The sequence below is a fragment of the Oncorhynchus masou genome, chromosome 6, assembly GCF_036934945.1.
Source record: "Oncorhynchus masou masou isolate Uvic2021 chromosome 6, UVic_Omas_1.1, whole genome shotgun sequence".
Classification (NCBI taxonomy): Eukaryota; Metazoa; Chordata; class Actinopteri; order Salmoniformes; family Salmonidae; genus Oncorhynchus; species Oncorhynchus masou.
This window is the reverse complement of record NC_088217.1, coordinates 17,577,581-17,592,879: the sequence shown is the minus strand read 5'-3', so window position 1 is coordinate 17,592,879 and position 15,299 is coordinate 17,577,581. Positions and strand designations below refer to the sequence as shown.

The 15,299-nt window shown below is 45.9% G+C and overlaps 1 protein-coding gene across 2 annotated transcripts in view; it reads right to left on the bottom strand.

Moving 5' to 3' along the window:
* The window catches only part of LOC135541434 (disks large-associated protein 4-like), a 67,293-nt gene extending 54,186 nt beyond the window's left edge, over window positions 1-13,107 (bottom strand). For both annotated transcript variants that reach the window (XM_064967686.1, XM_064967685.1), the window contains exons 1-4: window positions 11,737-13,107; window positions 10,779-10,999; window positions 2,329-2,491; window positions 440-704 (exon numbers count right to left, since the gene is read on the bottom strand). In XM_064967686.1, the coding sequence (XP_064823758.1) occupies window positions 440-704; window positions 2,329-2,491; window positions 10,779-10,999; window positions 11,737-13,050 (1,963 nt within the window). In that variant the 5' untranslated portion in view covers window positions 13,051-13,107. The remainder of the gene's footprint in view (window positions 1-439; window positions 705-2,328; window positions 2,492-10,778; window positions 11,000-11,736) is intronic.
* Between the last annotated feature and the right edge of the window lie 2,192 nt (window positions 13,108-15,299).

Sequence of the window (15,299 nt, the reverse complement as noted above, 5' to 3'; positions counted from 1 at the left end):
ATGCACAAACATAACCAATAACCAGGTCAATCTCTGTCAATCTCGACCCATACGATTACATCACTTTCACAATCCTCTTTTCACAGCATTACAGTTTGCAGCCACAAACCAATAACACAAAACTTAATTCAGGAATATAATTTAATCAACAACGGTGTAGGATATGTTGCATAATCCATAATCCAATAATTCACATTTTTCAAGTTTACATTTTATTAGTCTTATGTACGGAACACACATGGTACCATCCAACAAAATGCTTACTTGCGGGTTCCTCCTCGACAATGCAACAACAATAAGAATCCAGCAAAGTTGCCCATATGCACAGATCTAGAATCAGCTTAACGTAATACCCAGCTCTCTAATGTAAAGCTCGACCGTTAGCAGGTAATAGTGCAAAACTAACCATTGATCAGCAGCAGTAGGTAAGCCTACTCACCAGTGCTGGTGCTATAGGTGTGAACCGTAGTGGCGGTGGGCGGCGGTGAATCCGAGTCCACGGAAGCAGTGTCGTCATCCTGTGAGCATCCGGCCTGGATGGCCCGCAGGTAGCTATGGCTACGGGATCGGAAGCACGTGGGCATTGGCAGATCCGGAGGCTCCACCGCCTGGGAATGGGAGTGTGAGAGTGTGTGGGATTCTCGGAACGCCGACTCAGAGCAGCTATCGTCGTAGCATTGGCTAATCATCTCCAGGTCCTGCAGCTGAAAGGAGAGAGGCAGGTTGGCACTAGTGGCATAGGTTGGCATCATGGCCTGGGTGGCAGTGCTAGAGTGAGAGGACAGCATTGCATGGCTACTACTTCAGGCTAGATGTCCAGACTGGGACAGAAATGCATGGTTAGTCCCAGGACAAGAGAGGCATGGTCATTAGAACTGGGTTCAAGTAGTATTTAGATTTTTTTGGAATACTTTAACTGTGCTTAATCAGGCTTACCTAGCGTATTGGAACCAATGGAATAGTCCCAAAAGTGCCAACACTACCCATTAGGTACTTCAGGCAGGCTGAAGAAAACACCCTGAGTTTTTCAAATTTCTAATACTATTTGAACTCAGCCAGGTCTGCCATGGAGAGCATAGCTGACAGTGTCTGTTAGAGGGGTGAGCTCGCTCCACCTGTGTGACAGTTGTCGTGGATACAATCAAATGCAGCCGAAAGGACACATTACAGTATTAAGGCTGGGTGAGAGGAAAGCAAAGTGCAGCAGTTACACTTGGTCCCGACCCCGAATCAACTCCTTATAGCAACTTATAGTCAAAGTCCAAGGTAGTTAACAAGCTACAGATTTTTTTTTTTTACTGCCAATTAGTTTCAGTGTCACTTTTATAGTATTAATCAAATATGTCTTAACTTCTCATAAAAACTAGTAATTTGATTGACTCACATGAACATGGTGAGAAATTAGATCAGAGCAGCAGTGCAAATGAAGGACTGAGCTTTGACTGAGGGACATGACCAAGCTTACTAAAATGCAAGCCTAACACAGTGTTGGAGTGACAAGAATATAATAAATATGGTATTTGAGTTGTAACTTATGGAGTTGGCTCGGCCTCACGATTTAGTGGTAACAAATCAAAAGCAGGGAGCAGTGACAGAGAGAGCAAGTGAGAGAAAGAGAGAGAGAAAGTGAGAGAATGAGATCTATAACCTGGTCCCAGACCTGTTTTTGCTCCAGTAGTCCTATAGTACTGTATATTTATAACAGCAGCATGTGTCTACTCAATTGCATTGTTGTACTGTTTAGTTTGATATACAGTAAAATTTCACAGGAAGGCTTTCTGAAGTAATGGGGTGAAATAATTAACATTGTACCTTGCAGCTCCAAATAACTCTGTCATGCCCTGGCCTTAGTTATCGTTGTTTTCTTTATTATTTTGGTTAGGTCAGGGTGTGACGTGGGGGATTTATGTGTTTAGCCTGGTCTAGGGGTTTTGTATGTTTATGTGTTGGGATTCCGGTGTTTACAAAATCTTCTAGAACAGAGTCTACTGAGGTGTAGGAGTGGAGAGTTTATGGGATAGGTCATTCTAAAATGAAAATCTGTTCAATGAAATGGTCTAAAATGCCAAAGTCTGGTGTAGTGGTAACGCTCCCAACTCAGGATGACGCATGGCATTTGGCAACAGGGTTTGAGCCTTGTCTCAGTCACTCTCCTGTCTGTGCCTTCCTACATCTATCTCCCTCTTTCTGTACAGTCCCACTATTCTGACACAAAAAATATATACAAACCTGAAAGGGGATCAGGAGAAGAAAAAACTAATCTTATCCTGAGAAGTTTAAGTCACATGCCAGTTGTACCTCACTACCCCATCCCTGGTGACCTCTGACCTGGCCCATGTAGCTGCTCCTCCCCAGGGTGCTGCAGCCGCCTCCCTGGCTGAAGTCCTCATCGTCCCAGCGAGGGAACAGGGAGCCCCTCACCGGTTCCCCCAGACAGTCCAGGTTATCCAGGCTACGATTGGTAGACAGCTCTCGCAGTGAAGGAAGACAGCTGAAGAGGACAGGAGCAGGGGAAGAGAGGAGAGGGGGAGGAGAGAAGAGGAGAGGGGGATGAGATCAGAGAGAAGGGGAGGAGGGAGAGGAAAGGAGAGAATGATAGAGTTGATGTGAGGAGGGAAGGGAAGGAGGCAGAGGAGGGTAGAGTTGATTTGAGGAGAGAAGGGGATAAGATCAGAGAGGAGAGGAGGAGGGAAGAGTTGATGTGAGGAGAGAAGGGTAGAAGGGAAGAGTTGATTTTAGGAAAGAAGGAGATAAGATCAGAGAGGAGAGGAGGAGGGAAGAGTTGATGTGAGGAGAGAAGGGTAGGAGGGAAGAGTTGATGTGAGGAGAGAAGGGGAGGAGGGAGAGGAGAGGAGGAGGATAGAGTTGATGTGAGGAGAGAAGGGTAGGAGGGAAGAGTTGATGTGAGGAGAGAAGGGGAGGAGGGAGAGGAGAGGAGGAGGATAGAGTTGATGTGAGGAGAGAAGAGTTGATGTGAGGAGAGAAGGGGAGGAGGGTAGAGTTGATGTGAGGAGAGAAGGGAATAAGATCAGAGAGGAGAGGAGGAGGGAAGAGTTGATGTGAGGAGAGAAGGGTAGGAGGGTAGAGTTGATTTGAGGAGAGAAGGGGATAAGATCAGAGAGGAGAGGAGGAGGGAAGAGTTGATGTGAGGAGAGAAGGATAGGAGGGCAGAGTTGATTTGAGGAGAGAAGGGGATAAGATCAGAGAGGAGAGGAGGAGGGAAGAGTTGATGTGAGGAGAGAAGGGTAGGAGGGAAGAGTTGATGTGAGGAGAGAAGGGGAGGAGGGAGAGGAGAGGAGAGGAGGAGGGTAGAGTTGGTGTGAGGAGAGAAGGGGATGAGGGAGAGGAGAGGAGGAGGGTGGAGTTGATGTGAGAGATAAGGGGGAGGAAAGGGGAGGAGGAGAGAAGCAGAGAAAAGAATAGGAACGGAGATGATAGGAAAGAGGAATTGAGAAAGGTAGAAAGAAGTTCAGGTTAGGTCACTTATCATCCCTGGTTCCTTTCATTACCTGTCAGCATCACTGCTCCCATCATAACACCTGTCAGCATCACTGCCTCCAACATAACATCTGTCAGCATCGCTGCCCCATCATATCACCTGTCAGCATCACTGCCCCATTATAACACCTGTCAGCAAAAAGTTCATAAATGACGTTGCGATGTCATTGCGTGATAACGTAAAACTGCGTTATTACATAGAATACACAATAACGTTACTCAAATTGACTGGCCACCTCGGCAAAAATATGATTTGATATGTGTTCAGGTACAGACTCCCACTCTTTTCTGTACTTCTGGTTGTACAATTTTGATTGAGACATGTTGATTGATGTTGTAAGTTCTGTTCAAGATCAAACATTCGCGACCATTGGGTTTGGCGCGCCGAACCCGTACTACTGCTGCAGTCAGCCAACAACGATTTGCAATTTGCTGAAATTGCTGCTGGCCGACTGCTGCCATGCACGAGCTGAGCGCCTGCTGCTGACGTTTTTGTCATTTAGAGGGAAAATGCATGTATTTTAGCATTTTAGTCACTTTCAAAAGTTGCTAAAAGTTCCAAATACATTTTTAAAAGTAGCTAAATTTGTTGCTAGTTGCTTTTGAAAAAAAAGTTGCCAGGGTAGTCTGAAAATTTGCTAAATTGGCATCACTGTGCGTGGCCTGGCATTTCTTCTGCGTGGCAGTCCTGGAGAAGCCTGCAGTTTAGAGGGAACATTGCCTGTCAATATGAATGGCCCATCATAACACCTGTCAGTATCACTGCCCCATCATAACACCTGTTCTTATCACTGCCCCATTATAACACCTGTCAGTATCACTGCCCCATCATAACACCTGTCAGCATCACTGCCCCCATTATAACACCTGTCAGTATCACTGCCCCCATCATAACACCTGTCAGCATCACTGCCCCCATCATAACACCAGTCAGTATCACTGCCCCCATTATAACACCTGTCAGTATCACTGCCCCATTATAATACCTGTCAGTATCACTGCCCCATTATAACACCTGTCAGGATCACTGCCCCATTATAACATCTGTCAGTATCACTGCCCCCATTATAACATCTGTCAGTATCACTGCCCCCATTATAACATCTGTCAGTATCATTGCCCCATTATAACATCTGTCAGTATCACTGCCCCCATTATAATACCTGTCAGTATCACTGCCCCCATCATAACACCTGACCGTATCATGGCACCCATTATAACACCTGTCAGTATCACTGCCCCATTATAACACCTGTCAGTATCACTGCCCCCATTATAACACCTGTCAGAATCACTGCCCCCATTATAACACCTGTCAGTATCACTGCCCCATTATAACATCTGTCAGTATCACTGCCCCATTATAACATCTGTCAGTATCACTGCCCCCATTATAATACCTGTCAGTATCACTGCCCCCATTATAATACCTGTCAGTATCACTGCCCCCATCATAACACCTGTCAGTATCACTGCCCCCATTATAACACCTGTCAGTATCACTGCCCCATTATAACACCTTTCAGTATCACTGCCCCCATTATAACACCTGTCAGTATCACTGCCCCCATTATAACACCTGTCAGTATCACTGCTCCATTACAACATCTGTCAGGATCACTGCCCCATTATAACATCTGTCAGTATCACTGCCCCCATTATAACATCTGTCAGTATCACTGCCCCATCATAACACCTGTCAGTATCACTGCCTCATTATAACACCTGTCAGCATTACTGCCCCATTATAACATCTGTCAGTATCACTGCCCCATTATAACATCTGTCAGCATCACTGCCCCATCATAACACCTGTCAGCATCACTGCCCCATCATAATACCTGTCAGCATCACTGCCCCATTATAACACCTGTCACTATCCCTGCCCCATCATATCACCTGTCAGCATCACTGCCCCATTATAACATTTGTCAGCATCACTGCCCCATCATAACACCTGTCAGCATCACTGCCCCATCATAATACCTGTCAGCATCACTGCCCCATTATAACACCTGTCAGTATCACTGCCCCATTATAACATCTGTCAGTATCACTGCCCCCATTATAACACCTGTCACTATCACTGCCCCATCATATCACACATCTGTCATTTCTCAGCATCACTGCCCCATCATAACACCTGTCAGCATCACTGCCCCATCATAATACCTGTCAGCATCACTGCCCCATTATAACACCTGTCAGTATCACTGCCCCATTATAACATCTGTCAGTATCACTGCCCCCATTATAACACCTGTCAGTATCACTGCCCCATTATAACACCTGTCAGTATCACTGCCCCCATTATAACACCTGTCAGTATCACTGCCCCATTATAATACCTGTCAGCATCACCGCCCCCATCACAATACCTGTCAGCATCACTGCCCCATTATAACAGCTGTCAGTATCACTGCCCCCATTATAACACCTGTCAGTATCACTGCCCCATTATAACACCTGTCAGTATCACTGCCCCATCATAACACCTGTCAGCATCACTGCCCCCATCATAACACCTGTCAGTATCACTGCCCCCATTATAACACCTGTCAGCATCACTGCCCCCATTATAACACCTGTCAGTATCACTGCCCCATCATAACACCTGTCAGCATCACTGCCCCCATCATAACACCTGTCAGTATCACTGCCCCATCATAACACCTGTCAGCATCACTGCCCCCATTATAACACCTGTCAGTATCACTGCCCCCATCATAACACCTGTCAGCATCACTGCCCCATTATAACATCTGTCAGTATCACTGCCCCATTATAACACCTGTCAGTATCACTGCCCCCATTAAACACCTGTCAGTATCACTGCCCCATTATAACACCTGTCAGTATCACTGCCCCATTATAACACTTGTCAGTATCACTGCCCCCATCATAACACCTGTCAGTATCACTGCCCCATTATAACACCTGTCAGTATCACTGCCCCATTATAACACCTGTCAGTATCACTGCCCCCATTATAACACCTGTCAGTATCACTGCCCCATTATAACACCTGTCAGTATCACTGCCCCATTATAACACCTGTCAGTATCAATGCCCCCATCATAATACCTGTCAGTATCACTGCCCCATTATAACACCTGTCAGTATCACTGCCCCCATCATAATACCTGTCAGTATCACTGCCCCATTATAACACCTGTCAGTATCACTGCCCCCATTATAACACCTGTCAGGATCACTGCCCCATTATAACACCTGTCAGTATCACTGCCCCCATCATAACACCTGTCAGTATCACTGCCCCATTATAACATCTGTCAGTATCACTGCCCCCATTATAACACCTGTCAGTATCACTGCCCCCATTATAACATCTGTCAGTATCACTGCCCCCATTATAACACCTGTCAGTATCACTGCCCCATCATAACACCTGTCAGTATCACTGCCCCCATTATAACACCTGTCAGCATCACTGCCCCCATTATAACATCTGTCAGGATCACTGCCCCATCATAACACCTGTCAGTATCACTGCCCCATTATAACACCTGTCAGCATCGCTGCCCCATTATAACACCTGTGAATAATATATCTCCCATCTCATTACATTAATATTCCCCATATAGCACCCAAACAATGCAAAGCCAATGATACACAGGTCAAGCATATGTAAAGCCTTATTCCACACATCATGGTGCCAACATTAAAGAGCATTAGGGAAATTTATTCAAATTCAGCTCACAAATACTGAATGGGATTACCAAAAGAGAGTCTATAATTTTTTGGTATTTCCTGGCACACAGTGATAGTGACATGACATTGCACTTGTCATGTGATTGTGATGATCCTTGAGTACAGACAGGGTACCCCTGGCATGGAATGTGCTAAGCTCAGCAATGACACTCCTTTATGGGGTGGGAGAATTAGCTTGGAGGAAAGGGCTGGTGGTGAGTGGCATGGCTTTGTCACTGATGGAGCATGGGTGAACCGAAGAGGTGGGCAAGACCTGGGGGACTGGGTGACTGACTGATTGATTGGGGTCAGCGTCCAATCTGGTGCAAGCGTAAACCTGTCCCCTTGGTGGTGATTGGCTGGCTGCATAGCACTGACCTGCCCAGTTGGTGCAGAGAGGACACACTGTGCAGAGGAGACCACAGTGCTTCCAGCTCCCCCTGCAGCATGGTGTAATCCAGGGCTCTGCTGCTCCTGACAACCAGGGTGGAGCAGACCACGAGGGAGAACAGGGGTGTGGCATTTGGTTTTTAGCAAGGAGGGGAGCAGGGTTAGAGTCATTTAGCGTGCAGGTTTGAAATTCATTTAAGTGTTTTTTACTGCATGTTTTTACTTCTTTGAGAAAACCTTCCTGCTACGTGTGCGTGTTGTCTCTGTCAACAAAAACCTGCTTCTATAATGACGTAACTCATATATTCCCCTTTTCTATGTGTCTGTGACCCCAAAAATGTGTAATTTGATGTATAAAGTGATATTACCAGGCATGTATGCTTATTGCTTCATGATTTGCTGTCCTCTTGTGGACTGAAATTGTACTGTATTCCTTTTGCCTTTAGACTTCCTCATTTTGTGGTGGCAATCTGAACCAAATAATAGCCAGCCACTCTAAACTCCCCAATAGAATTACATTTGTGCCAAATTAGGTTTAAGATCTTATTGGCACAAATTTACTTCAATACAGCCCTGACCACAGAGAACCCGGAGAACACAACAAATGTCTTTGTTTGAGCAAATCAACAGAGACATAAAAAACAAAACACAGCAGCTTGCTCATTGGTGCTCCCACTCTCTGCCACTATTCATCCAAATGGGGTTTCATTTTGTGAAAATGAATAGGATACCAAATGCATTGTGTCCCTCTGTGTCTAGCCCCGTCTGTGTCTGTCTGCTTCAGAAAGGGATGTCATCTAGAGACAACGTGCTAGAAACCTCAGTCAGTCAGTGTGAGATGATGAGACTGTAGCTTAGTTTGTGGTGACTCACTGTCTGTCTGAGCAGAAGCTGAAGGCGGCATCGTGTTTGTGATGTTGCGGAAACGCTACGGTGTGAGGAGTCTATCATTTCAGGCCAAGCCGTTACGTTGTGGGAACGTTTAATAAATGAAGGATGAGGAAACCGTAATCGGAGCTCTGGCATGTGTAGGGGGTGGGCGTCTAACAGTGCTTAATCCCACGCTTGAGTGAGCACAGCTTGTCTGACTGTGTGTGTTTGCTATAGTCTCTTTTAGTATGCCTGTGAACTGGAATGCCAAGAGCTGGAAGCCTGACCATCTCCTTTCTCCTCGTCACACCTCCGTTTGAAATGGTGCCATGGGCCATGTGTGTGTGGTGAGTCTGTGTGTGTATATGTGTACATGTATGGTTTGAGAGAGAAAGAGAGAGTGGGCATGAGGATTTGTGTGTTTGTTTGCTTGCGTGTTTGAAATGCAAAATAATTGTTGTTAGTCTAGGTTCCTTTCCACCTGAATGTGTTACCAAGTCATACACTGCATTCGGAAAGTATTCAGGCACCTTGACCTTTTCCATATTGTTTTTTAAGGTCACAGCCTTATTCTACAATGAATCATTTTTTAAATTCGATTTTTGAATGACAAAGCAAAAACAGGTTTTTAGAAATGCTTGCAAATGTATAAAAAAACTTAAATGGCACATTTACACAAGTATTCAGACCCTTTACTCAGTACTTTTTTCAGGTCTCTCCAGAGAAGTTTGATTTGGTTCAAGTCTGGCTGTGTCCTTAGGGTCATCGTCCTGTTGGAAGGTGAACCTTCACCCCAGTAGGAGGTCCTGAGGTTTTCATCAATGACCTCTCTGTACTTTGCTCTGTTCATCTTTCCCTCAATCCTCAATCCCAGTCCCTGCTCCTGAAAAACATCCCCACAGCATGATGCTGCCACCACCCTGCTTCACCGTAGGGATAGTGCCAGGTTTCCTCCAGATGTGACGCTTGGCATTCAGGCCAAAGAGTTCAATATTGGTTTCATCAGACCACAGAATCTTGTTTCTCATGGTGTCATGTGCCTTCCTTTGTCATGTGCCTTTTGGAAAACTCCATGTGCCTTTTGGAAAACTCCAAGGGCTGTCATGTCATGTGCCTTTTGGAAAACTCCTGTCATGTGCTTTTGCGGAAAACTCCAAGCGGGCTGTCATGCCTTTTGGAAAACTCCAAGCGGGCTGTCATGTGCCTTTTGGAAAACTCCAAGCGGGCTGTCATGTGCCTTTTGGAAAACTCCAAGCGGGCTGTCATGTGCCTTTTGCTGAGGGGCTTCTGTCTGGCCTGATTGGTGGAGTGCTGCAGAGATGGTTGTCCTTCTGGAAGGTTCTCCCATCTCCAGAGAGGAACTCTGGAGCTCTGTCATAGTGACCATTGGGTTCTTGGTCACCTTCCTGACCAAGACACTTCTCCCCTGATTGCTTAGTTTGCCCGGGCAGCAAGCTCTAAGAGTCTCAGTGGTTCCAAACTTCTTCCATTTAAGAATGATAGAGGCCACAGTGTTCTTGGGGACCTTCAATGCTGAATACATTTATTGATGCCCTTCCAAAGATCTGTGCCTCGACACAATCTTGTCTCGGAGCTCTACGGACAATCCCTTTGACCTTGTGACTTCTTGCTCTGACATGCACTATCAACTGTGGGACCTTATATAAACAGGTGTGTGCCTTTCCAAATCATGTCCAATCAATTGAATTTACCACAGGTGGACTCCAATTACGTTGTAGAAATGTCAATAGATCATTAGATCAATAGAAATAGGATGGACCTGAGCTCAGTTTCGAGTCTAGTAGCAAAGGGTCTGAATACTTATGTACATAAGGTATCATCATTATTATTTTTATAAATTTGCAAACATTTCTAAAAACCTGCATTAAAGATCCCATGGCACTTATCGTAAGAGTAGGGGTGTTAAACCCGGTGTGCTGGCTAAATTCCCAATCTGGCCCTCAAACCATCACGGTCACCTAATAATCCCCAGTTTACAATTGGTTCATTCATCCCCCTCCTCTCCCCTGTAACTATGCCCCAGGTTGTTGCTGCAATTGAGAATGTGTTCTCAGTCAACATACCTGGTAAAATAACGGATAAATAAATAAATAGATTTGCTTTCTCATTATGGGGCATTGTGTGTAGATTGATGAGAGAAATGTGTTATTTAATAAACTTTAGAATAAGTCTATAACATAACAAAATGTGGAAAAAGTCAAGGGGTCTGAATACTTTCCGAATGCACTGTATGTCATTATGCTTACATGTCCATTGTCCATGCGATGAAACTTTGGCACTGAGCTTACTTGCGTGGCGGTAGCTGGTCGCTCAGAGACTGCTGGGTGGCCCTGAGGTAACTCTGACGGCGGGCAGCCATTTTGGGCGAGGGCTTGGGGCTGCCGTCCGAGTCGTCGCTGTCCTCTAGGTCACCCATGGCCTTCACGTAGCTGCCGCTCCGCATGCGCCGACATGGGATCTCATTGGCTCCTCCTCCTCCGCCGCGGCCCAGCGTGCTACTCCAGTCCCCCTGCAAGAAGCAGCAACCCAGATATGTTTTGCTATATGACATTATATCCTTATGCCATTTATATTGACATGATTGTGACAGTATAATATTTTTTTTTTACATAATGTCATTTGTTTTACAGTATTCACTCTATAATCTACAGTATCTACAGATGGGCTAAAGACGATCCAAAATGTATCACTGAGGGACTCCCACTCTAATTTTCTTGACCATAGATATGGTTTTATCGATTACACAATAAATAAATACAATTATTTGAGTGCTACGGGGCAGTTACCAACTCCTCCCTGAATATCTTTACTTCAAAGTCAAAACAATTCTATAGGTAGACTTGGAACTGACATTTATATAACAGCATGTTAATGTCACATGGAATTGTGTGTGCCATTTACAGTGGTATGTCATAAATGTCAGCACATAAAGTCAGGCTCATAAAAGAAAACGTTTGCAGAAATGGCCATATTTTAGTTAAATAAACGCAACAAAATGACGGCTGACTGAGACATAGTGGAGGAATAATCAACCTGACACTCAAATGGTCCAACACTTACAGTACTTTTATGTTTAGATCCAAACAGATCTTTGTCTGACCTGACAAACTGTCTTGACAGTAAATATATTTGTATTTAAGTATGCACTATGCTTTATTCTTTGTCTCCACATTTGTTTTCTGTCCAGCACTTCATCCGATATGATGATAACTGTTTGACAACAGAAATTGTTTAGATAATACTCACCTGTCGGCCCACTTGCAGGTAGTGGCAGGCAAGCTCCTGCTGGCACGACTTGGACTTGAGCATGGACCGGTCTAGGGTAGCCGAGTGGCCCTTCTGCAGCACCTGCCTGGGCTGACCCAGGGTCAGCGTCGACCACGAACCTCCCTTTATAAAGTCATTAGTGTTCACTCCCATGCTGATCCCTCCTCCCCCTCCTCCCCCACCTCCGGGTCCTGCCAGCATCTGCTGGTACTTCATGACTTCGTTGCTGCTCTTAGACGAACTAATGGTGTTGTAGCCACTGTGGACCACGTAGCGGCTCTGCTGTCCCTGCTGCTGCTGTAGTGCCCCCTGCTGAGCATCGTAGGTAATACCGTGGGTGGTGTGCTGGGTGGCATGGGTGGTGGGGCGTCCCAGCGTCATGGCTATGGGGTTGCGGTAGTTGCTGAGGTCGGCGTTGTCCAGGTCGTCCGAGCTCCAGTAGCCCGACATGTTGGAACGCGGCCGCCGCTTGCCCGTCCCGCCCCCATCTGACTTGGCTCCGCCCCGGTCTTTGCTCTTTGCTCGCCTGTCCCGCTTCCCGTTGTCCTCGGTTCCGGACGAGGTCCCGCCACTGCCGCTACCTGTCCCCGAACGCCCGTTGACGCCCTTGAGGTTGTGACCGTCCATGGACTGTGACTTGGCAAAGAGCTTCTGGACGGAGCACATCAGGTTACGGATGCGCCCGGGGCTGTCGGTGCGCTGCTTGCAGGCGACGGAGAAGGCAGCCGATGTGCTCCGGGGGAACTGCAGCGTGCTGAAGCCGTCACGAGGCCCCCCGGGCAGCTGCTTCTCCAACTGGTCCAACAGGTTGGGCTGCAACTGCCGGTTCATCTTGGCCCCGCCGGAGATAGTAGCCGAACCACTGGTGATCATAGCCCCCCGGCTGCTCTGCAGGCCCCCCATTCCATGCAACCCCATCCCCATCGACATGGAGGTGCCCAGGGTTCCTGTACTTATGCCGCCGATGCTGTCCTCCTGTGGCGGGGAGAAGTCGCTGGGGTCATAATGGGAGTTGTAGTGGACATGGGGGAAGGTGCTGCTGTTGGACAGCTGGTTGTTGAGGGGGAGGGAGTAGTCCGGGGGCAGGGATCCCTGGTTGTGGTGGGCTTCCATACTGGGGTTGTAGTGGCGGGGATCCATTGTGCCGTAGTGGTCCATATTGGTGGGGCTGAGGAGGTAGGGGCTCCGAGGCAGGGTGGAGGCCTGGTGTGAGTACAGGGGCTCCGGGGGGCCCTGGGTGGGGTCGCAGGAGTCAGACAGATGGCGGTTGCGTTTGGCTCCTAACCCTTTCATGGTGGCCCCCTTCTAGAAGATTCCCCAGCCGGGAAGAGATACGACAGGCCTGGAGGATAAGTCCTACAAAAAAAAGAGAGATAGCGAGAGTAGGCTCTGCCCAGACAGACCGAAATGCACCGATGAATGCTGTCATGCTGTACACACAAATATGCACACGAGCGCACCCCTAAAGGCACCATTGTACAATATAATATACATACTTTCAAAAACACGCACGCATGCACACACACCATTTTGATCATACAGTACATAAATGTGCAGGCAAACAAACACACCCATTTATGCTCAGAAACAGACGAGCCCTCTGAGGGCTGTGAAGGAAATATTTAGATCTCAATGAGCCAGCTTCCCACAGCTTTCCATGGTGAACATCAGTGTTGAATCACTGGAAGTGAAATGAAACAATTTAATTTTGTATTATGGAAACCAACAAATGTTAGCAGGCATGAACAACTACAGCTATGGCATTGTAGAGTCAATGTGTGTGTGTGTGTGTGTGTGTGTGTGTGTGTGTGTGTGAGTGAGACAGAGAGAGAGAGAAATTCAAAAGGAAATGATCTCAACAGAGGATAATGTCCTCCTGTGTGCTACCTATATCCCACCACTAGAATCCCCATACTTTAATGAAGAGAGCTTCTCCATCCTACAGGGGAGATCAACCATTTCCAGGCTCAGGGACATGTACTAGTCTGTGGCGACCTAAACACCAGAACTGGACAAGAACCGGACACCCTCAGCACACAGGGGGACAAATACCTACCTGGAGGTGTCAGCATTCCCTCCCCCATATGCCCCCCCTAGACACAACAACGACAACATAAAAAACAAAAACAGGTCACAACTCATGCAGCTCTGTCGCATGCTGGGTATGTACATAGTTAATGGTAGGCTTCGAAGGGATTCCTATGGTAGGTACACCTATAGCTCATCTCCTGGCAGTAGTACTATAGACTACTTCATCACTGACCTCAACCCAGAGTCTCTTAGATTGTTCACAGTCAGTCCACTGACACCCCTATCAGATCACAACAAAATCACATTTTACTTGAACAGAGCAATACTCAATCATGAGACATCAAAGCCAAATGAACTGAATAATATTAAGGAATACTATAGATGGAAGGAAAGTAGTGTGGAAACATACCAAAAAACAATTAGGCAAATTCAATCCCTTTTAGACAACTTCCTGGACAATACATTTCACTGTGATAGTAAAGGTGCAAACTTGGCAGTAGAATCATAAACAGAATATTTGACCTCTCAGATTCCCTATCAAATCTAAAACTGTTAACAACAATGACAAATAGTTTGATGAAGAATGGAAAAACCTAAGAAAGAAATTAAGAAACCTATCCAACCAAAAACATAGAGATCCAGAAAACCTGAGCCTACATCTTCAATATGGTGAATCACTAAAACATGTCAGAAATCAGCTCAATGTAATTGAAGAATCCATATAATCTAACCACTTCTGAGAAAATTGGAACACACTAAACAAACAACAACACGAAGAGTTATCTATCCAAAACAGAGATGTATGGATAAACCACATCTCCAATATGTTTGGCTGTATAACAAACAAACATGGGGCATGGGACATACAACAATCTCAGCTCTGTAGATTTGGCTGCGAAGAGACAGAATCAATAGATAATTTATTCTTGTATTTTCCCCATGTAGCTTGTTTCTGGTCACAGGTTTAAGAATGTTTCAAAAATCACAACATTCACTTAAAATGAACCTTACAAATAGCAGTGTTGGGCGATTTGGAAAGCCATAGTCAGTCAATAAATAATATAATACAATTCATAGGAAAGGTTTTCATCTTTAGCTCACAATCTGTGGATACTATACGATTAGAAAGGTAAAAAAAATAATGTAAAACATCACATCACAATTGAAAAATATATGTCACATGGAAACCATATGAGGGTGGTCTATAGTGATAGGTGGGATGGGCTGAGAGTGTCTGAGGGGAGGGATTAAAGAGCTGAGGTCTATAGTAATAGGTGGGATGGGCTGAGAGTGTCTGAGGGGAGGGATTAAAGAGCTGAGGTCTATGGTGATAGGTGGGATGGGCTGAGAGTGGCTGAGGGGAGGGATTAAAGAGCTGAGGTCTATGGTGATAGGTGGGATGGGCTGAGAGTGGCTGAGGGGTGGGATTAAAGAGCTTATGTTTGGTAATGTATTATTGTTATGTGACTGCTTTATATAAAAGTAACACGTATGTAAAATGTACATGTAAA